The sequence below is a fragment of the Podarcis melisellensis genome (genome assembly GCF_964234715.1).
Source record: "Podarcis melisellensis genome assembly, chromosome: 10".
In the NCBI taxonomy this organism is placed as follows: domain Eukaryota; kingdom Metazoa; phylum Chordata; class Lepidosauria; order Squamata; family Lacertidae; genus Podarcis; species Podarcis melisellensis.
This window is the reverse complement of record NC_138542.1, coordinates 34,414,928-34,439,072: the sequence shown is the minus strand read 5'-3', so window position 1 is coordinate 34,439,072 and position 24,145 is coordinate 34,414,928. Positions and strand designations below refer to the sequence as shown.

Here is a 24,145-nt window from a genome sequence, read left to right as displayed (position 1 = left end):
CCACGGAGGCGAGAGGGGACTCCGGTGCTGCTGTCATAAAAAAAAGTTAAAGAGCTGTTGTGGCCCAAGGGAGCGGGGATGGAAACTGGCAACTACTGGGAGTGAGTCCTAATTCTTATATCTGCTCTCTGGTCTTGCCCACGTGGGTTTTATCTCTATAACAATAGGTCAGGTGGATAAAGGTTCCTGATAATCCACATTTTAATGTGCCGTACTCTACTTGAATTCATCATATTTATATATTAGGTTTATAACACGTGTTTTCAGTAACTTCCTGTAAATAGAGGGCAATCAGGCAATTTTTCTCTGGTTTCCTCCACCTATAACTAAGGGTGCCAGTTACCCTGCCCCCCTGCAGAGCTGCTAAGGGATAGATATATAACCAATTTGCCGGTGGAGGGGAATTGAAAGGTGCTGCAAGAGGCTTAAGCAAGAAAACCAGGCAGGGTGGTGCCATATAAGTTGCAAAGTAATCACACCCTACCTTGTTGTTGTCATTGCCAATAATTGGCAGGTCCCACAACTTGACACGGATTTTTCAGTACTTGCTTTCCTTCCTCCAATTAGTCAACCCTGTGCAAGTGGGTTGGTCAGTTGTTTACTAGGCATCTGAGTGTATGACAGCAGCTGGGTTATTTATTCTGAGGATAGGTATGTATTATGTGCTCCTAAATAATTATGAATGCAATTTCTAGTTGCTTCTATGCAAATTTACCTGCCAGCCACCCCTCTAATTTATATAGTGCTTGTTTCTGAAGGGGTATATGGAGTGTTGTGGTGGGAAATACTACCTCTAGTGGGACATGTTGTGCCCTTTGTCCCCACCCTGCACTCAGTTATCACCTGTGGCTCCTAGAAGCTGTCAGCATGTGACAGTGGCCACACCCAGGGAACATCTTCAACTGGCCTGCTAAACCAGGTGAGTATAACTGATGTGTCTCAAACCCTCAGTGAGTTAGGGACTTCCCCTGCATTCAAAGACAGGCTCCAGCAGATTAAGAGGATGAAACCAATAACGGGTCCAGTGGTCAAGAAAGCGGTTTCTTCATGTGCTGCAGAGGGAAGTGAGTGACAAATGGGGCTTGTCAATGGAAGGTAACCCATCTAGGAGAAGGAAAACTATGATTCTAAACTTCTGCTACTTTGCGGGATATCTTTGGGAGATGAAAAGGCTAAGGAGTAAATCCTACACAAATCTGGAGTCCCTAAGACAATTGGATGGCGCCTTGTACGCCTCCGTCTGTCAACTCCTGCAGCCAAGCTGGTGCCAAATATATTGCTTTTCTTTCCTTTGGACCACATCACCAAGGCCAAGAGGAGGGATCTTTTCTTCTGGACAGCCCAGGACCTCCATACACACTGTTCAGGCTTGCATCCCAGGGAGGTCACTCAGGTGCTGCTAACGCAGCGGTTTGACTTAAACCCCGGAGGTGCACTTTTTTGTTTCTGGAGACAGATGCCAACAACATGTTTCTAAATAGGCCATGATTCTGTTCACACTTTAGATTTTGTGATTGGTGTTATAACATAGAAACAGAGTTGAATCAATAGACGCTCTCCATCAGTTCTGTGGTGCATCCTTGCACCTTTTAGAAATTCTGCAGCTACAGAAAATAATGGAAAAAATGAGTTGTAAAACATCTGAGGAAAGGATGAGTTGTTGCAAGGTCAGAGGACCAGCTAGACTTTCTGGATATGGCCTGCAGTTGTGTTTGGCAAGATTGGGCAATTTTTTTTAGCCAGGTTTAAGAATACTCTATAGTTGGTTTGACTGTTTAAAATAACCTCCCCTTTGCTGATGCCGCCTCTATCCTAACAAACATCAACATGTCTTTTGCACTCACTGCAGGTGCAGGAGGATATATTTTTGTGGTGAATCCAGCATGATGCATGCATACATAATTTGCCAGTTGTCGTGGCAATGAACAGGTCTCTGTTTGCATGAATCTGTAGAGGCAGGGCTGTTTTTACTGGCAGTGTCACCAACCTGAGGTAGGTTGCAAGTGCAAGAGTTTTACAGCCTTTTATTTGGGAACCTCACCAGAATCTAGCTTCTGGATACTTTGCTGTTAAAAAATAACATAAAAAATGCAGTGGGGCATATGAAAGGAAAAAGACAAAAGGAAATTTAATAGGGGTGGGGAAAAGAGAATTATCAGCAGTGACGATAGCAGGTAAGGAGTATTGGGGTCTTTTAAATCCCATTTTCCATATCGCCGACTGCTCATGCTTGACTCTGGAAATGAGGCTAGCTCCAGTTTCTGGTGGTTCATTGCCACTGGCTCACCTTTTATAAATTAAACAGCATTGATTACTGTATTGTGTCCATGATCCAGTGAATTCTTATGTTACAACATCTAGGATGTATAAAACACCAAACATTTATTTATTTGTGGATATATCACCTTTCCTGCTCCAAGACAGGTTACAAAAGTTAAAATGAAATAAAAACCAATTTAAACAATATCAGGATTAGAATATCAAAAACCAAAAAGAGCAGAGTTAAACTTTCAGTCTCAAATAAAAAACAAACAAAAGGCAAGTAGAATAAAAAATACATAGCCCACCCTAATGTCATGGGGCCAGTGATGGAGACCGTCTAACTTCCCTAGTAAGAGAATTCCATAGCAATGTGCTGCCACAGAAAAGGCCCTGTCCCATATTTCTGCTAACTAACCCTTTGTCGGTGGTAGGGTATACAGCAGTGTCTTGGATTATTATTTTATCTGACAGGCAGGTTCATATGGAAGAAGGGAGTGTTTCAAATATCTTGGCCCTGTTTAGGGTTTCAGTGGTAAATACCAGCACCTTGAATTGGGCTGTAAAAAATGGAGCTTATTTACATACACAAATCTCTTTAGTCTGGTCAACTAATACTGTTTTGTGAAGAGGCCAGTTTAAAGTGATTAAAACCTTAATCCTGATTTTTGTGAACTTGTGATCTAGATCATTTCTGCTTCATGGTTCTGTGTAACTAAAAAACTTGCACATTTCCATGCCAACACAAGTTTATTGAATTTAATAAGGAGACAGCTTTGTCTGTTTTGTTTTTTGTAACTACAGAGACCATACAGCTGTGGAAGAATACTTCAGCATAGACATTTATAATATATGTGGTTGTCTTCAAAATCATTGTACAAGAGACAGGATTTTGAGTGCGTGCATGCAAGTGTATAGTTCTGTTTCTGTGATTGCCCAGGTGCTTGAGGGCTGACTGTTGGACAGAGCTATGCGTCCTTCAGTAATATGTGCATTTATCTCATTTGCCCCGCGTTTACTGTATTCCTTCTAGTCTCCCTGCTGCCTCATTTCTTTAGTAACAGTTATTGCAGTAAAGATTTTTTCATCCTTTATTGGATGTCTTTCTGAGGTATATCTTTTCCCACTGGGCTGCCTTTCTCAGAAATCTCAGTGATTTTGCTCCCATATAGCAAAAAAAGTTTTTCTTTCCCATCTGAGAGCAGACAGGATTTCCTTGTACAAATTCAGTTTGAGTATGATTTAATCTCTGACTCTACCTCCAGTATCCTTTTTCCAAGTTCTACTTTTTCAAGTATGTCGGAATCAGTTTATGATTGGGAAGTTTGTCTGCTGACATTTGCTTTTCTATTGCACACTACCTTTAATATATCTGGGATTCTTGACAGATGCAGGGCTTTTAAAAATTATTTTTCACTGTAAAATGATTCTAATTCCATTAGAAATTTTGCAAACATTATTTTTGTTTCCTATGGAGTAATTTTACTTTTACATTTTTTCAAGGGCCCCCAGTCCTAAAAAATCTCATGAAAACTAGTCATTTCACATATGTTGCACATATACTACAAGTGATTTGTTTTCTTTATTTACCTTGCTGGCATTTTTGTGAATCCCCAAAAGGATGCAACTGGATCTTGGCTCTCTGAAGAACAGAACTCTAAACCAAAAACAAATATTGGTTGGTTTCACTGCTGTGCAAATATCTGTAGCAGCCAACAGAACAATATGCTAGTTTAATTTTAGACTGCAGCTCAGTCGTCTAGAGTGTGCAATTCAAATAAGCATTAAAAAAAACCCTTTCACTGAATTACATAGATCAGATTACTATCTGATATAAAATGTAACATTTCATTAAAAAATATGTAGTTACCCAAATTTGTTCCTGATTCCCTAAATATGATGGTTTTCAGATAATAGTTTTGCATAATAGTTTTCTCTAGTGGTCAGAGATAAATTAGTGTGCCACATATAGCACCACTGTTCTATTGTTTACTCTTTTTCATATGCAGAGTTACTAGGCAAATTTTCTTCAAACTAGAGTGTATGAATGCCTTTGGAACCATGCATTCCTTGTCTTAATATTATTTTGTATTCCTCTACTTTCCTCCCATCCTTCAAAGTGTTGATTTAGTTTCAAATTTCTCAGTGTATGCTTACAATTCTCAAGTGGTTTTCCTTTGGGGATTCTATCTGTACAAGTGCTTTGAGGACTGTCTGCAAACTTACTTTATTTATCAGGTCTTCAAGATCTTATTCTGCTTTTGCCACCTTTGGAAATAATTTGGGAAATTGTTGCCTTGGCTGACTTGCATAGATTACTTAGAAAAATTTACACTCGTTATGATATGTTATCAAAGATTCTGCAGCACTGTTGCTCAAACTGCAGAGTCATATAGCAGTAAAGAGGTTTGTTGCCAGTTTAAAAACATTAGTTTTAAGTGTGGAAAGCGGAAAAATGGTGTGTGACGGCTTGCGAACTGAGCTGCATGTGCTGCAATATACACAGATAATTTTATGTTATGCTAATAGACTCATCCTATTTATTTATTATGTTAACTAACATGGAATATTATTGCAGTGGCTTACAAAAATAGTGAAATGCTTATACAAATAAACAAATAAAAATAGAGTAACTCTAAATTAAATCACTTAGAAGTAAAAATGAACTAGCTGTCTATAAAACTCATTAAAATTTAGCAGCTGACAGCCCTCTTGATTTTTTATTTTGCTTTATCAACTTTGTGAGAGGTAAGAGAAGTAAGGCAAGTGGATCTCACGATTGGGTAAGCTACCACAAAGAAGGCCCAAGTCCATATGGTGTTGTGAGTCACCTGGAGAATTCCTGGAGAGGGTGGTATCATTCAAAGGTGCTGCACAAATAGTCATGACCATGCATTCATAAGCAGAGTCTAGGATATGTGTCATTTGTTGGATAAACGTCTTAGCAATACCTAGTCATGCACCTTAGAGGTCTTCTGTGCTTAATGCTTTGTAACCTGTAGGCTCAAGTTTGTGCGCTGTACTGAATTGCTAAATAAAACCTTTAAACAACCTGCTTGTAGTGACAGTGTGAGTTCCAAGTCCAATGATGAGGATCAGGATATATAGCTGCACTCCCGAAAAAGTGCTCCAAAGCAAGTAGCTTTTAGACAATCTTAAAAGTATGTCTTGGAGGTTCTTCTAGTGAAGTCATTATGTGGTTCTGTTCCTCTGTTTAAAATTGTATAAAGCTAGTTGTTGACTAAGGATTTGTAAAGTTGAAGGCAGTGGTGACTACCTTTGGCTTCCTCCTATTCTGTTTCTGCTGATGGTGTCTTGTTCTGCATATGTTAGCTGCTCTTGTTTCATTTCCATTCTCTCATTTTCATCTTGACTCTGCTTTTATTTTACTGTCTTTGCCCACTTGTTAGAGAAGTGAAAGAAAGTGGTTACTGGCCATTTAAAGGATCTTGGTGTGTGTTATTGGAGGCAGAGTAGAATAAATATATAATTTGTAGCATTTGTGGTAATAGTGATCTTCTAATCCTACACATTAATTCCCCCTTCTTTTCCCCAGCTGCCCTTTATCTGAAGGCTTTTGCAGCAGAGGTGCTTTATGGGGCATTCTCTCCCTGGATATGCTAATCTGATGTCAAATTTAATAACCTTTTGGTACTAAAGATCTTTTATTTATCTTGATCTTTAAAAATCTTTAATTCTTACAATTCTGCTATCTGCTGATGGTTTTATTTATCTATTATTAAAATCCTCAATGGCTAAGAGAAAGGCTGTGTCAAGACCTCACTAACATAGTGCAATATTTTGTCAGTGGTATTCAGTTTCTGCTAGGAAAGACTTTGTGAGTTGCTCACTAGTTTGCCCACAGCTATGTATTTTCAGGAACAAGCAGGATCAAAGGTTATACAGATTATTGAATTTGTCTAAAATGTTCGCAGGTTGCTCAAGAAACTGCCTAGAGGTATGGTTGGTTCTTTGCAGAAAGTCTCCAGTTCACTGCAAGAGACTTCCATGTTCTTTTTTGTTGTTAGTGAAACTTTTCAGCATAATAGATAATAATAATAATAAACCTTTAATGTCACTACACCACCTGTGTGCAGTGAAATTAAACAAGACAATAAAAAAATGGAGACTCACTTAGGCAGTTCTTGTGCTGTTTTGTTGCCATTATATCTCTTGTAGCCTGCTCATCATGATCACAGCTTGGACTTTACTCCATAGTAAGGTAAAGGTAAATGACCCCTGGGCAGTTAAGTCCACCCAAAGGCGACTATGGGATGCAGCACTAATCTCCGCTATCAGGCCAAGGGAGCCAGCGTTTGTCCACAGCCAGCTTTCCGGGTCATGTGGCCAGCATGACTAAACTGCTCCTGGCGCAATGGAACACCGCAACGGAAGCTAGAGCATGCGGAAATGCTGTTTACTTACTTTTATTATATTATTATTTATTTTTATACTGCTTTATATTTTTAATAAAAATCTCAAAGCGGTTTACAACATACTAAATCAATAAATCAATAGCTGGGTGATGTTCCTCTGTCCTCATGAGGAGCATCTTTTGTGGGGCTGGTAGGTGTGGGCCCTGCCCCCTAGGCCAGGTGGAAAGGGCCTTGTAGGGAGTGGCCTTCCTGCCGAAGTGGTACCTGTTTATCTACTTGCACTGATGTGCTTTCGAACTGCTAGGTTGGCAGAAGCTGGGACATAGCAATGGGAGCTCAACCCCTCGCATGGATTCGAACTGCTGACTTTCCAATCAGCAAGCCCAAGAGGCTCAGTGGTTTAAACCACAGCACCACCCGCATCCCTTACTCCTTCATAATATCTCTGTATGGTGAAGAGTAAAAAGCAGTGTGATTTGTCCTGAACTCTGAAATATGAGAGGAACTCAATTTTGTTTAACCCAAGCAAAATGGCTGCTTAATGGAGTAAAACCTATTTATCTGGTTCACAAACATTATATACTGCTTGATTGTTTTTTTTTTTTTAAAAAAAACAACCCCTCAAAGCTTATGATTATGAGCTATGGGATTCAAAGCAGTGTGCTTTGCAGCTGAGCAATCCTGAGACATTAAGCTTGGCATTGTCTCTTTTTTGTTCAAACATTTATCTGCTAAATGATTTGGCCTGAAAATAGAAGCTGCATATTGCTACAAGCCTCCTGGTCTCTCAGCTTATTGTGGGAGCTGCCGCATGCCATGCTGGAGTTGTTATGAAGAGTCAGTTTACTGTTTGGCAAAGGGGGTGTCAAGGTCCTCCTGGAATTTCCCTTTGCCACTTGGTTGCTAAGTGATCATCTTTATGGGCATAGGAATTCTTCTCTCCACCTTCATGACAGGGTAGTGGAGCTCCTAGAAATGGGATATCGTGAATGTGTGATATATATACAAAGTACTTCCTTGCACATAGCATATGGGATGCCTTTTTGGAATGACTGCTTAACATTATTGTCACAAAGTATCTCTGTGATTTGGTACTCTGATTCATTGCCCAATAAACACATGACAGCCTGTCATTCTTACCTTTCTATTTGTCTTGATAAACTGGAAAGCTTGATTTTCAGTAATTCCCAAGGCTGTAACAGGGCTACCTTCATTAGTAGCCTTTCCAGTAGTTTATCCAAAGGGGTGATATCGTTTATTGGTAATATTATCTTCCTTAAAGCTATTTCCTGTTTATAGTCTTACCTTCTGCTTTTTATCAGTAATATTTTTTCATTAATTACAGTAATAAATTGAATTGCTCATTTATGAAGCATTGCTGACTTTCATCTGTAATAGTATGAAAGCTTTAACATCTAATATTTCAGCAGTTATTTGTGTTGAAAATGCAGTGGAAGCTATGCTGCATACTATAGCCACAATGTAGGAGTTTTGTCAGAAATAACTACTTTCTGACTTTCCCACATTTACTCACATTGTTACTGCTTCCATTATAACAGTTTGAATGGATTTGTGGGGTACGACTCCAAAGACACCATGTTTAATAATGTATTTAACTTGTTTGCGGCACTCAGATCAAGCCCATAAGGGACTGACTTTAAATAAACTATAGTAATGAGAAAAACAAGCAGCCATGTCTTCTTTACTGAAATTATTTGACCACTAGGGCTGCTTATTTCTGAATTATCTATATCAGGTTGGCCCAACTTTTCATACCAAGTGGACTGCAAGAGTACTTTGACACAGAATTTGTGATTTTTAAGGAAAGGGAAGTAACATTATCGCCAGGTAACAGGGAAGGTTATATTATGATAACTTTCCTTCGTGTGAGACTGTTGGATATCATTTTTAGAGTTCTGTTTTCCGTATGTGTTGTTTAAAAGCTCAGTAAAAAAAACATTTTAAAAATGGAAGATTGTGAATAGAGAAGCAACTTTTGCTTGAAAACTACTCTGAGTAAATGAGCTTATATGTCTCATCTGAGTGAATGAGAAACATTGTAATTCTGCAGACTTCCGTAGTACTAAATGGATAAGGTGACCATGCAAGTTTCATAAATGTGGTAAGCCATGGGATTCACAGTAAATACATATTGCTACATATTGCAACCTCTGGTTGACAAAAGGTGTTTTTACTATGGTGTTAGGAATTTGCCTAATGGTTAGGTATGGGCCAAATAGGGAAAGAATTCAAATATCTGTTCCTCTGCTTCTGAAGATACAAAAAGACAATTTGCATTTTCATGTTTTGGACTGAATGATTATGCAGGTTAATTATAAACAGTATATAGAAATAGGTGACAGTTGCATGTTGAAAGCGTTGGAGGTGTTACTTCATTTTCTTCTCACTTAAGGCTTAATTGCTGAATGAGGAAAATACTTGTAAATGCCCATCTGTTGGATGAGTGAGTGTAGTATTCCCCCCCATTTATAAATTTTAATTTTACATTTCTATCTAAGTGAAGTTAAGCATAAATATCTTTGGCTAAGAGAACATGTATCATTGTTTAGAATTGTCTTTATTTTTAGAATATACAGCCAAAATTTTTGCCTGCAGAATCTTCTCTCTGTAGCTGATTGGAGAAGAAATATGTGTTACATGACCAAGCAGTGACTATTTTGAAGTCCTTTGCTGGGGATGGTGGAGACTTCATTTGACCCACATTTTAAGCAAATTGACTTAAATCACAGCCCCTGGAATAATACACTGATTGGAATATAAGTATCTTCAGGTTTTGCACTTATTTAAATTTTGTGATACAGTTCTCAGCTTTATAAAGTGTAAACATATTTTATAAATGCATGTTTTAGGATAAAATATGTTTAGAATGCATACATTGAGATTAAATACATTTTAAAATACATATTTTGGTATAGATTTTGTGGTTTAAATGTGAGGCTGGAATAAACCAATGAATCCCTACCCTTTGCTGTCCCAAATGTGTAAGTCTTGTGTCCTAAGCAAATGACTAAACTTAAAACTTTGAAATAACATGAAATTTGGCCATTCTATTTTAGTATGTATATTTTAATTCAAATTTCATTTTGGTGGCCATGTAGATTTGGTATATTCCAGAAGGCAATATCAAATTCACATCCCCCCTTCTTCTTTTACATAGATAACCTATGGGGGTAGATCCTGCGATTGAACTGTGGTGGTTACAGCAAAATGCATGGATGCATGAACTTGTAGCCTTACACATTGCTGGGTGGGGTGGGGGAGTTGCTAACATTACCATGGCTTCCACTGCTGTTTGGAACAAAATAATCAGGGCTATGCCTGTTCTGTGCAATAAGTATGAGGCTTTACCTCTAAAAGTTAAATTCAGCTGAAGTTTTCTTTAGGCCCAGTGCAGACATTAGTATCTTCATCTGATAATGATAGTGTTCACATGTTTTTCCTAACGCTTCCCTCTCCCTTTGTGTGTCCACCTTTGATGGAATTTTCCTGGTATCTTCAATCCACAGTTTTCTAGGAAGTTTGAACAACAACAACAACAAAACTCATTTCAGACCAGGATCTGATTCTACTTTCAGGTCTTGATTTGGGGGAAGCCTTAAAACTACTGTTTCATGGTTCAGATAACACAAGAAACTGTGGCTTCACAAACCAGGTATCTTAATCAATGTTGAGTGTATGATGGAAGGTGGGAAGGAATAACTAGAAAGGTACAAGGCTTGTTCCTGAGTTGATAAACAGTGGTTCATTGGAGTGGGATCTTTATACTTCAACTGGACCTCAATCTGCAATGCTATGTGCACTGGGACCTCGGAAGTAAATTACTTCAGAGTAAATATGCATATGATTGGGTTGTTAGTTGCGTAGATTTTTATTGATTTGTTTTTGTCCTGGCATTGCTCAAATACATTGATGCAAACAAGCTTTTGATATCTGTCTCTATCTAGAAGTTTGTGTGTTATTAGAGAGAATGAAAGAAACATTTCCTGCTGGGATGTGTTTCTTTCACCATCTTGCTGCTTTGATCTTAAGGATTTAAAGACTTCTTTCTGTTATGGCATTTCTGTTGTTGCTAACATCAATAACAAAATTATTTTGGCTTCTTTTATAGGGGAAGGGTGGATCTATAAACTTTTTCCAGCACTAGTCACTGTCAGTATGGTAGTTCGTGTACAACGGCAAAAAAATTCTGTGTGTTGTGCTTTCAGTACTATTGGATAGTACTGTTTATATTCAATACAGAAAATTTAGTGGAAACCACAATTTCTGCGAGCAGTTCATATCATGGCTGCAGATACTGTAGACCAGTTGTTGAGGATGGTATACACAGGATTGTGGGAATTTAATAGGCATTGATAATGATGATGAAATGGTACTTCAAAACTTCTTAAACAGAAGTGATTTATATGCAAATTGGTTACAGTAGGTATGGGAAACCTTTTTCAGCCTGAGGGCCACATCCCTTTATAGCTAACCTTATGGGGGCCACATGCCTGTTTTAGACGCACCCAATGCAAAACGTCGACGGGGTCATTCCCTCTCTTGTACACACACACACACACACACACACGCATTCATACAACCCCACACATAGTACCCACTCACCCCTCCTCTCTTTCACTTACCACACGACATGGAACTTTAGCTTTTTTAAAAAAACATAATTGCTGGAGGACTGTGTTATTTTCATGGAGATTGCATCAGATGAAAAAGTGTTGACCTTTCCTTCCTCAGTTGTAACCCCCAACTTCCCAGTGCACCAATTATGCTTAAAACAGCTTTCTGTGTTTCCCACTGTTTTTGCTCGTATAACGTCTTGAGGGGAAGTCCTTTCATGTTTTCCCAAAAGCTAATAACATCAACTACAATAGTGGTTTTCAAACTTTTTTCTCTGGGCCACACTTTCAGAAAAAAAAATTGCTCTTGCAACACCAACTTTTTTATGGATAAGAAATACATTGGAAAGCAAAAAGAAAGAGCTCCTAATAGTGCTTGATTTATAACACGGGACACAATTACTTTGTAATATGATCCTGGGACACCCAGAAAGTATAAAACATGAATCATTCCCAAAATATAATTATAAATGAGCCTCTTACATATGTACCTTAAGTATTTATACAAACTCAATGAGAGATGTGAGCTTGTAGTATCACTTGGTTAGGGTTGCCATATTTCAAAAAGGTTAAATCCAGACACAAAAGTTGCTGAGGTTTTTTTTGAGTTATTTTCTAGGAAATTCACCCCCCAAAAAGGGCTGCCATATGCCCAGATTTTCCTGGACATTTTAATCGCTTTCTGAGAAATCTGCCCGGACGCTATTTTCGGAGGATGAATCCCAAATGTATGGCAGCCCTACACTTGACGTTCTTGCTCTCATTTTGAAAAGATATCCATATTCTGCAAATTAAAAAACAACAACTATTTTGATACTATATGCTGTAGTGTATTACACTGAAATGTTTAAATATTTTTTTGACTGTCCTTGAATTTTCCTGCCACACTTGCCATCCCCTCCTGCCACACCAGTGTGGCTTGCCACACTCTTTGACAACCACTGAACTGCAAAGAACTATGAAATTGATTCTAGCTTGTTCATTGTATCATCAGCTTATTTTCATCAACTTACTGATTTAAATTGAGAGTCAAGTAATCTTCACATAGCCCATTACTGAATAGCGATCTGTATCCAGTTAACTATCGTTAAATACTTTGGAGAACAAAATTTGCTCACCTATCTACCTTTTCTTTATTTTCTAACAAAGTCAGCAGTATATCATCTACAAATACTGCTTTCTTGTTTATTTTTAGAAATAAATAGTATTGGTGGTGAACAATGTGTCCTGCTGTGTTACTCATCAAACGTAATTCGTTCAGTTGCAATATGTTACCTATATTCACAGTTAATTTTAGGTGTGTTTTTTCTTGATAGATACAGAATGGAAGGACTTTAAGTGAAAGACAAGTTCTGCTTCATTATGGAGACAACTAGCTTTGAAGGGGAGCCGGATAGAACTTCGGTAAGTAATTTTGTGTAGTGACTGGCAATGGTTAAATCCTAAACAAAGGGCATTTCCTCAGACAGCCATCTAGCTTCACAACCAACTAATACTGCAATCCTAAACATGTCTACTCAGAAGTAATTCCATTGAGTTCAGGAGGACTTAATCTCAGGTAAGTGGGAATAGGAGCGCCCCTTCCCATTTACAATAAACATCAACAATTTTCCCCACTGGGAAGGTGTGTAAAAGAGAGTTATTTGAGGTTTGAGCACATATCGTCAGAAGAATTCCCTACCCCCAAAAAAGAAAAAAAGAGGGAAATGCTTTGGTGGGTTTGTTCTTTTGGTAGCACCTAATTTAAACCACAAAAGCAGATGAATTTTAGTAGAAAGTGTAGAGTAGAACCTTGCAGTGTTTCATAACTTGCGTGTCTACAATGTAAAAACTTCCCAACAAATTGAATATCAAATATACTTTTTATAAACTCTTGCAGTTTGCTTGCTTTTTCCCTTTTCACACTTCTGATTTAATTTAAACCAGCTGCCACCAACCTGGTGCCCTCCAGATCTCTTGGACTAAAACTCTCATCAGCATGGCTGGGCTGGCAAGAGCCGTAGTCCCAAACTTCTGGTGGGCCCCAGGTTGGTGACAGCTGGTTTAAACTGGTCCAGTAGAAAACTCATGTTGAACCTGGTAGGAAATAAGAAATAACAGGGTTACACAAGAAGCAGAATATATAGCAACTGCAACAGGAAATGGTAGATAAAGAATTGTGAAAGCAACCGCCTTCCATCATGTGGTAGTTTGCAAAGATTTGGAATATTGTTAGAACAGAAAAAGCATAGAAGAATCATAGAAGATCTCAGTGTTAAACAAAACACCATTCTGAAAATTGGGCTGCTTTTCCTGAACTATGTGGAAGGTAAGAGTGTGAGATAACACAACCAAATTCGAATATACTTCTTAATTTAAAGCTTCAATTTAATGATATTGTGGCCAGGACAAAAAAAATCAAAGGCAAATAGATGCCATTGACTAGTGAAATTATTCATTTTTCCTGTCTCTAATGGATGTGCCTGTATTCTAGGCTCACCAGAATCAGCTTGAGATTTAGAAAAATGTTTAAATGAACAAGTGAAAGAAATAACTAAATCTCTAATTAGGTAAGCAACATGATAGAAAATGTTGAATCCCAGTTTTTGAAAAAGTCCTTTTCTTCTATATAAATTGTTATATTCAACAAGTAAACTGCTACATTGTAAGAGTTTGAAAAACTGAATTCTTGCTCATTTCCTACATAATATGAACTGCGATTTTTATATGTCAAATTGTAGTTTAGCTCTTTAATTAGCTTGAGGCAGTACATTATATATAGGGATTTTTTTCACGAGTACAATATAGCAGTAGTAGATCTCAGTAGACTTGTGTGTTAGCCTGTTGCTTAGGAGCTCCTTGAAAGTAATTAGCTATGCAGTGCTGAAATATTTACATACTGGCCATTACAATAATCTTGGACGATCAGCTTTTATCTGCTTCACTCAGCTTTCCCATTTCAGTGCTTCTCTTGTTGGCATTTGCTCAGTTGTACAGGCTTGTGGAGGTCTTAGTGGCTAGACTATCCTCTGCTCTATTTTATCATGTAAGTACTGATAATATAGTTGCTCCATTGTAAGACTCATCTGAGTCATTTATGCTTAAGATGCTATTTCTGTCTTTCTCCTCCTCTTTCCTTCAAAGCGTTGCATGAGAGATGACATGTAGTTTTCACAATGAGCTTGGAAGACATTCATTTAGCAAGTGATTATTCTAGTTGATTTGCAACACTCGATCTATTGTTTCATGACAGTTTGACTTACCATTATTATTATTTAAATCTATAACTAAAATAAAAGTCCGTTAAAATGTGTAGCATTGCTCTCAGATGTGTTATGCTAACTTCAAACAGTCCCTAAGTGCCTCCATAACATTATCAGTGCAAACATATTCCATAATCTTGAACATTATTTAATCATGTTACCGCCAATGCAAGGCAAAAGTTCTCTTGTAGCGAGTTGTTTTTCAAACTTTTCACATACTGAACTTGCTTATAACCTTTTATCTGCAATACGGGACACAGTCCTGATTCTTATTTTTATTTTTGACTGTGCAGATCTTCCTACTTTTCTTAGCAAAGGTGTTGCTAGTTTAACCCACTTCAGAGTGTGTCATGATCCACTCCCCATGTTTTTGAAACATGGGGAGCTGCCTTATACAGCCTGACTAAGAACCACATAGCTCAGGAGTAACCAGTGTGGTGTCCTTTAGATGTTGAACTACAACTCCCCACTCCCCCAAGCCCTCACCAAAAACTGGAAGGCTACCCCTGATCTAGCGCACTATTGTCTGCACTGACTGCCAATAGCTTTCTAGGATTCCAGACAGAGATGTTTCTCATCCCTCTCTGGAGGTTTTAGGGAATGATCCTGAGACCACATAGTCTACCACTGAGCTATGCTAGCCCCCCCCCAACTTGATTTAATATGGTACATTTTCTTTTCCTTTAGTAGAGATAACAGACAGGAATCTTTAAACAGAGAAGGAAGTATTTTAATAGATTTGAGGTAAGGTTTTTAGTTAACACCATAGTTTAAGCATAATGAATTTCAGATGCATACTGAATATTATTATTATTATAGTAATGAACATGTAACTATTCAGCCATGCAACTATTTAGACAGTTGCTTATTAAGGTAGGTACGAATCAAGTTTAGACTACATAGCAGATCTTTCACTTTTAACAAAAGAACACCTCCAAAAGGATACTATTTTAAAAATCATACATTTCTGATTTTATCATGTTTTTTTTTCTTTCTCCACTAAAGTGCTGAATGACAAAGAACTGTTAGACACATGTGTTTCTGGCTTTCCCATATCTGTAAGGGCCAAAAGAGACGTGTGTGATGGTCTGTGTTTCTTTTTATATTAAAAGTAACCATGGAAGAAAGACTACACTACCCTCCCTTCAGAATGTATTGTTCAAAATTCCCCACAGCTAATTTTCTTCCCTAAGGAAGAACTCCCCCTACCCCTGTACTCATCTCTAACCCCCCCCCCGGGGGGAAAGCAGCTGGGGAGACATGTTTGAAAAAGGGGAGGAGAGGCGAAAATGAAGAAGGCCAAGCAGCTCTTCCTCTGCTTAGACTGACAGCCTTTTACAGCAACTCTTGCTAACAGTTTTGATGTACTATTAGTAGTGGTTTGTGCCTGTCATGTTTTAAATAATTTAAATGCACGGTGCAATTTCAAAACAATGCCTAATAATAACAAAGAATATTGTATAATTGTATCAGTATGTAATTTTATTTCAAGTGGGAACCCAAAGGGTTGTAGAATATCCCGTCTATGAGAGGAGTTCTATTCAGAGCTCTAGCTGAATGGAAATGGGAATCTTCTCATGATGTTCAGGTTGCATTCTTCATCATGCTAAGACAACATGCCAGTTTAGGGGTACCCAGGAGAGGAATGGAAATGGGAGTTGCACAGAAAGAACATTTGGTGGTGCTGCTGCTGGTGCTTGGAGCAGTTGCCTCACTTTGCCTAATGTTAGGGTTGACTTATCTCACTGTAGTTGAAGGAAGGGAGTATTTTTTAACCTTCATACTATTCATCAAACATTTTTCTCACCCACTTCCCCAAGGCTGCCTATGGACTACCCCTCCCCACTTCACCCCCCATTTTTTGGGTTACCCTGTTTTGCTTCCAAATTGATATTCATTCAACTGCCACAGTTTGCTATTAGAAGAAATTATTATGCCTACTTGAAATCCATATTTTTAATAATATATTTGACAATATTGTATGCACCTCCCTCATTAGAGTAAGATTCCATTCTAACTCACTATATTTGATGTAGTATTATACAGTAGAATTTAGTTAGCTTTTGTCAACTGAAGGTAAAGACTTGATTTTAAGTTCTGCAGCTACTTTCTACTAGTAATAGATTGAATGAAAGTTAAACTTCCTTTATTGTAAAAATCATCCCTTTTACAGTGGAAGTTGGTGAGTTATGTGATTGGATAAATGAAAAATAATTTTGAAAAGTATTTGTACTTCTGGAGAAATTAGTCATTCATTAACTGTAGCAAAGCTAATAATGGCCTGTTGCTAAGCACACTTGTTTTGTTTTCTCTCTCTTTTTTTTTTGGTGCTGTGTTGTTCTTAAGAAAATTAATCAGGACTGATGTGCATTTTTTATTTTTAGTTTCAAACTAACCTGCTGTTTCCCTTTCTCTCTCTTGTCTTTAATTGTGGCTGCCTCTTCTGCTATATTCTCCCTCTCCATTTTTGGCCTTGCTGCTTTTGTCTGCTGTTCTGCGTACTCAATTGCACGTCACCTCAAGCATCATGATGAGATCAAAGACTGCCAGGGATCCTCAAGTAAGTAAATGATTTCTGCTACAACATGTGAAGAGCTATATCATCATATTCCCAGATCGTGACATGATTAGGTTCTTCCACTAGACATTGTCAAGTGCCGAGCTTTTAATGAATGATCAGACACAAAAGTAGCAGAGTGAGGTGGAATAGCTGAACTACAGAAACTGCGCATTTGTGTGCAAGCACATGTGTGTGTACATGCGCACAATCTTAAGTCTGCTGTGACTTAAGAAAATAAACAAGAATGTGAAAATTTTATGGGCCTTAGGTTTTTATTAAAGTTGGAAAACTAAATTTAAATCATTCTCAAAATGGAACATGTATATATGGCTCTGTTGATTAGAGTATAATTTAGTCTGTACTATAGTGACTAGTAACCTTGTTCTGTTGGCGATAATCTCCCTGTTTTAATAGAAAAGTGGAAGCTAGTAGCCATCCATGTGATGGTAAACAAAAAAAATCTTGCAAATAGATAAAGCTCAGAATTGTGTTGTTTCTATATTGACTTGCTGTCTTAAATATCTTTAGCTATTTTTTAATTAATTATTTAAATTTACTAAGGTTCTCTTGTGGGGTTACATCTCAGTATTTTGATTTTATTACAGCAGTGCTGTTGCTTGATGAAGGAAATCTTATTCAATTAATCACCTGAGTTTTGCTTTAAATCTGCCTAAGTTTGCATGTGAATAATGCAATAGTTCTGAAGAATATTTCATTGGCCTAGTTCGCATGACCCAGTAAGCCGAACTATGGCAGTGGGACTGCACAGGCTTTTGGAGAAGTCACAGATGCTTTGCTTCTTCAAGCCTTTTTTATTCCCATGTTTAGCATGCCACCGAAACCCAAGTGTGTGGTGACGTTCTCTCTTAACTAGCCATGAGCTGTAGCCAGGGTTTATTCTTGTCTACAACTCAAAATTAACAAGATGAGAGCTTAACTGTGAGCCCAGGTTTGAACACCACACTTTGCCAAACCGTGGATTAGCTCAGTGCAATAAAGAAGGACTAGAGAGAGAAGCAAAGAGGGATGAGCTCCTCTCCAGGAGCCTATGCATTCCTGGTAAGCTCTAATTAGCTTACTGTGTAATGCAAAGAATCATGGCGTTTTGGCAGGGGCTAAACAGTGTGTTACTTGATTTAAGCTTTTTTAAATGTGTGCATAATGCTGCTGCTCCTGTTTTGAAGAGAGAGCAGCTGAGAGGCCTTGATTCAGTACCATGTTCCTAATCCAGCCAGGGGTTCTTGCTAGAACCCAATATAGGAGAGATAATGAAAAATATATAGGCAGCTATCAAATGTTTCTCTTGGGACTATAAATAAGCAATATTTAGCATTACTCCTGTTGGAATACAATTAAAAGGAACCGCCTGCTAAAGTCTTCTCAGATAGCCGACACCATTCTTTTGAAGAGCTCTTCTCTTAACTACAGTGGTGCCTCGCAAGACGAAATTAATTCGTTCCGCAAGTCTTTTCGTCTTGCGAGTTTTTCGTCTTGCGAAGCACGGTTTCCCATAGGAATGCATTGAAAATCAATCAATGCGTTCCTATGGAAACCGCCTTCAGACCAGGTCCGGGGACAGTCTGTCCCCCGACCTCTTCTGAAGGCCGGCGGGGGGTGAAAGTCTTTGCTTCCCCCCCGCCTGCCTTCCCGGGACAGCGGAGACTTCTCCGCTGTCCCGGGGCGATCTTAAAATGCTGGCAGGCGGCAGCGAAGGCTTCGCTGCTGTCCCCCAGCATTTTAAAAACCCTGGGACAGCGGAGGACTTCTCCGCTGTCCGGGGCGATCTTAAAATGCTGGCGGGCGGCATTGCTTTTAAAGCATTTTAAAATCGCCCCGGGACAGCGGATGAATTCTCCGCTGTCCCGGGGCGATTTAAAAGCCCCCGGGAAGGCAGGCAGGGGGGACAAAGACTTTTGCCCCCCGACCTCTTCTGAAGGCTGGCGGGGGGCAAAAGTCTTTGTCCCCCCTGCCTGCCTTCCCGGGGGCTTTTAAATCGCCCCGGGACAGCGGAGAATTCATCCGCTGTCCCGGGGCGATTTTAAAATGCTCCCAGACGGCTTTTGAAGGCAGGCGGGGGAGAGCAAAGACTTTTGCCCCCCGCCCGCCTTCAGAAGAGGTCCAGAGGGCTCTCCAAGCTGCGGATAGCAGCCTGCTGCCCCGCGCGAGGGGCGCTCTTAAGCAGAGCGCCCCTCGCGTGGGGCAGACATTCACAGCTTGGGGAGCCCTGCAGGACTTCCCCTGCAGGGCTCCCCAAGCGGCGAATGTCTGCCCCGCGCGAGGGGCGCTCTGCTTAAGAGCGCCCCTGGCGCGGGGCAGCAGGCTGCTATCCGCAGCCTAGGCGGGAACTCTTCTGAAGGCTGGCGGGGGAGAAGGGCTTTTCTTCCCACCGCCAGCCTTCAGAACAGCCTTCTGAATGTTGGTGGTGGGGAGGAAAACCTTCCTCCCACCGCAAGTCTTCAAGACTGCGCACCTTCCCCTCTGTTCCCGGACCTGTCCTGAAGGCTTGCGGTGGGAGGAGGGCTTTCCTCCCCACCGCCAACATTCAGAATGCTGTTCTGAAGGTTGGCGATGGGGAGGAAAAACCCTATTCCCACCGCAAGCCCCAGGAACAGAGGGGAAGCGCTGCGCACCTTCCCCTCTGTTCCCGGACCTGTCCTGAAGGCTTGCAGTGGGAGGAGGGCTTTCCTCCCCACCGCCAACATTCAGAATGCTGTTCTGAATGTTGGCGGTGGGGAGGAAAAACCCTCCTCCCACCGCAAGCCCCGGGAACAGAGGAGAAATTGTATGCATAAGGGCCAAAAAATGAACAAGAGATAGAAGAATTTATTAAAAAATATGGACTGTCAAAGATTTCAGAACAAAACAAAAGGATTTAAAATGAGAAAATCACAGACCAAGAAATAGAGGGTGCCATTCAGGATATGCAATTGGGAAAATCACCAGGACCAGACGGGCTGACTGCGAGATACTATAAAGCACTGAAGGAATGGCTAATACAACCATTGAAAGAAGTCTGCAACCAAATCTTGGAGGGGAAAAAGGCTCCCGAATCGTGGAAAGAGGCATTCATCTCACTTATACCGAAGACAGAAACTGAGAAACATCAAGTTAAGAACTACCGCCCTATATCACTCTTGAATGTGGACTACAAAATTTTTGCGGACATTTTAGCAAAAAGATTTTAAAAAGTGTTGTTAGAGGAGATTCACAAGGACCAAACAGGCTTTCTCCCAGGGAGACATATGTCAGACAATGTGAGGAATATTATAGACATTTTGGAACTGTTGGAGACTGACATAAATAGAAAAGCAGTTTTGATTTTTGTGGATGCGGAGAAAGCCTTTGACAATATTTGTTGGACATTTATGAAGAGGAATCTCCAAGGGATGGGGGTAGGCCAAAGTTTTGAAAACGGTATAGGTGCAATATATTCTGAGCAAAAAGCTAAACTAATTGTGAATGGTGTGGTTATGGACGAGATCCCAATAGAAAAAGGGACACGACAGGGATGCCCAATATCCCCTCTAACAACTTTGGCTGGCATGCATATCTATGGTATGACAAGGTAAAGGTTCATAGAGGCTTTAAAAACCATATTGTCAGGAAAGCTTTGTATAATGTTTGGAATCGTTATAAAGACTTGTTGGAAAGCAAAACTCCCAGGTGGTTATCATCAATGGAAGCCAAGGCGGTAAAAAAACTTAACATGGACTCAGACTGGCCAAAATATTGTGAAATTATAGAATATGATGGTGAAAAGTTCAAATTACAAAGTTTCGAGAAACTAAAATCTAAAGTTTGAGACTGGTTACATTATCATCAGATTAATGAGACCTTTAAGCAGGACAGGAAACTAGGATTCCAGAAGGAGAGGTCAAAGTTAGAAATAGAACTGTTAGAGCCCAATACTAAGAATCTGTCTAGAATGTATAACTTGCTGCTGAAATGGAACACACAGGATGAAACGGTGAAATCAGCTATGATTAAATGGGCACAAGACATCGGCCATGATATTATGTTTGCTGACTGGGAACAGTTATGGACCACAGGCATTAAATTCACGGCATGTAGTGCCTTAAAAGAGAACATAATGAAAATGATCTACAGGTGGGACATGACCCCAGTCAAGCTTGCAAAGATATATCATTTGCCCAATAATAATTGTTGGAAATGTAATGAATGCGAAGGAACCTTCTATCATCTTTGGTGGACCTGCCCAAAGATTAAGGCCTACTGGGAAATGATCTATAATGAAATTAAGAAAATCCTTAAGTGGACATTTGTAAAGAAACCGGAGGCCTTTCTCTTGGGCATGGTCGGCCAAATGATTCCAAAGAAGGACAGAACATTTTTCATGTACGCAACTACAGCAGCAAGAATTCTTTTGGCAAAGTACTGGAAGACTCAAGAACTACCTACTCTGGAAGAATGGCAGACTAAGGTGATTGAATTTATGGGACTGGCAGAGATGACCGGCAGAATCCGTGACCAGAGGAGAGAGACAGTGGAAGAGGACTGGAAAAAATTTAAAGTATATCTTAAGAACTGTTGTAAAATTTCGGAATGCTAAGATGTCAAGGGGTATGAAACAGAGAATTACAGCTGTGAAAATTTAACCTTAAAAGAATGTCAAGGAAGTTAGGGATTAAAAAGGATTGAAGGATTGCTAATAATAATTATTTTTTAAAATAAGGATGCAGTGAAGGGGAGGTATGGGGAAGTCGTGTCTTGTTTGTTTGTATGTGTTTTTGTTTTTCTATGTTGTAAAAACCAATAAAAATTATTTAAAAAAAAAAAAAGAGGAGAAGCCCTTCGCGCCTTGTCCTCTGTTCCCGGACCTCCCACCACAAGCCTTGGGACAGGTCCGGGAACAGAGGAGAAGGCGCGCTGCGCTTCCCCGCTTTCCCCGGAGATTTCCCTATGGGCTTTCGTCTTGCGAAGCAAGCCCATAGGGAAATTCGTCTTGCGAAGCCGCTAAAAAATCAGAAAACCCTTTCGTCTTGCAGGTTTTTCGTTTAGCGAGGCATTCGTCTTGCGGGGCACCACTGTAATTGTAACACACTACTATAGTGAGCAAGGTTGACAAGCTCCTTTTTGTACTGGAAAAGTCTTGAGACATCATATGTAGAGACTGAGATCCAAAGTTTCACACAACTAGTTCCATTGTGTGAATTTCTGTTTTGAATTTGTACTTCTTAAACAGTTTAGGCACTCTGTAGTCATTTAAAAAAAGAAAAATGTATAGTTGCGGCTATCAATATATCTGCTCTTAACTGAATTTCTGCTGTGTGAATGTTGCATTTCCTCAACATTCAAACACCAATATTTTGTCACTTGTTCTCGCCCAATCCCAGCTTCCCAGTTGAGATTGCCAGGGAAGTGCTGAATGGAATCCAGTCATAAGTGCATTGTGGGGCTCCTGTTGGATAGTGTCTAGTCACAACTGGATGGGGCAGTTACACAAATTTTAGCCTTGCACAGGGTGCCATATTTTCAAAGTGTGCCCTGCTCAGATATTGCTTCAGCAGCAGTTAGTCTTAGACTGAGCCCTATATAGGAGCAGCAGTTCTGTCTCACCTGGAAGTTCCACCGTCACTGAAAGGTGCCTCTTCAGTAAATCATGTTACTGGAACTGAATGGTGAGAGTTTGGATTCCTGTTTTTCTGGTTTATGTTAGTGTCTGGGATCTCTTCTCAGTATCCACATTCAGTGTGTGTGACTGCAAGTTGAGAAGAGGATTTCCCTTCCTTGCCTAGCAGATTGTACCCCAAGGAATGGGGAACCTGTTAAACACCAACTCCCATCAACCCTAGCGAGCATAGCCAGTGGTCAGGTATGATGGCAGTTGTATAGTCTAGCAACATCTGAAGGCCACAGATTCCCTACCAATGCGGTAGCTCAGCTCACTTGTTCTTTGAACGCAAGTGGGCTTCAAGTAACTAAAAGCTTTTATGGTTGCTTAATAACATCTCCAAAGGAACTCCTATCCAAGACTTTACCTCATAACTAAATGCTTAATCCTTCTAGCGGGCTAAGCCTTCACCTTTTAAGTATGAGACTAAACTATGTGTATTTCTTATTATAATTACTGCCCACATTACGCTTATATTAAAGACCCATAGGCGTCATTCTGTAATTAAGGTGTGAGACAATCTATTAAAACCACAAATTCTGTTCCTTTATAAAAATCAATATGACTCATATTACCCATATGAAATTTGAAATGGAGGATTCAGGGAGGGGGGTGGGCTGCAAGCCTTTCAAAATTCAGAATGAAAAATCAGGTATATATGTTAATTCATTTCCCTTCCCTAAAGTCTTGTGTGCTCAGTGTTATAATGTTTTTCACTTGCCATGTTGAATCAATGAAGAAAAGTGTAGTTTGTGTCATATATACAGAGTGGCAACTGCCCCTAGGGGATGCAGTGGGTTTATATTGCTGTGTTTATAACTGGGACAGAGTTTGGTAGTTTAGTAAGAAGAGAACAGCTATGCAAGACCAGCTCAAGTCAACCTAGGCAAGATAAATCTCTACTGACCCCCTGCTTTCCCAAAGGAAAGAGGTTGAACTGAGTGGGAAGCAAAGGATAGATGGTTGCTGTGTGTAAAAAGAGGCTGAGGAAAAGAGATTTTGCTCAATCTTCAGGAAGACTAGGAGGTTCTGGCAAAGGGAGCTCTGAGGATTCTTTTTTAAATTTTGCAGATAAATCAGTGGCTTAACCTGTCATGTCAGGATCTTCTCTACGGTAGAGACTTGGTAATTATGCCCTAATTATCATTGAGGGGTTAAAATCTCTGAGATGTTCTGCTTCTAAGTGCATGTGGCGAATTGCAGAATCAAATGTTCCTCCATCTGAAATATATTTAAAAACTCATGCAACTTTCTCCCTGATACCTGCCTTTCTATGTGGATGGGATTTATTTGTCTCCTAAAATATTCAACATGTGAGTTTCCACTTGGAAGTGGTACATCTCAGATATTCTACTAACGCTTTGAGAACTAGGATGCTTTCAGGCTTATGTGTGTTGGACAGCTGTATGTTGGAGTAATTTAATTAGATATTTTGTACATAC

General features: G+C 39.6%; 1 protein-coding gene across 4 annotated transcripts in view; it reads left to right on the top strand.

Moving 5' to 3' along the window:
• Positions 1-24,145, top strand: part of OSBPL8 (oxysterol binding protein like 8) — a 70,924-nt gene that overhangs the window by 443 nt on the left and 46,336 nt on the right. For 2 of the 4 annotated variants that reach the window (XM_081929219.1, XM_081929223.1), the window contains exons 2-3: positions 12,586-12,673; positions 17,035-17,071. In XM_081929219.1, coding sequence (XP_081785345.1) covers positions 12,632-12,673; positions 17,035-17,071 — 79 coding nt within the window. In that variant the 5' untranslated portion in view covers positions 12,586-12,631. Of the gene's footprint in view, positions 1-10,257; positions 10,309-12,585; positions 12,674-15,198; positions 15,256-17,034; positions 17,072-24,145 lie in introns of those variants that run through there. The other 2 variants (XM_081929222.1, XM_081929220.1) reach the window with 2 other exon arrangements.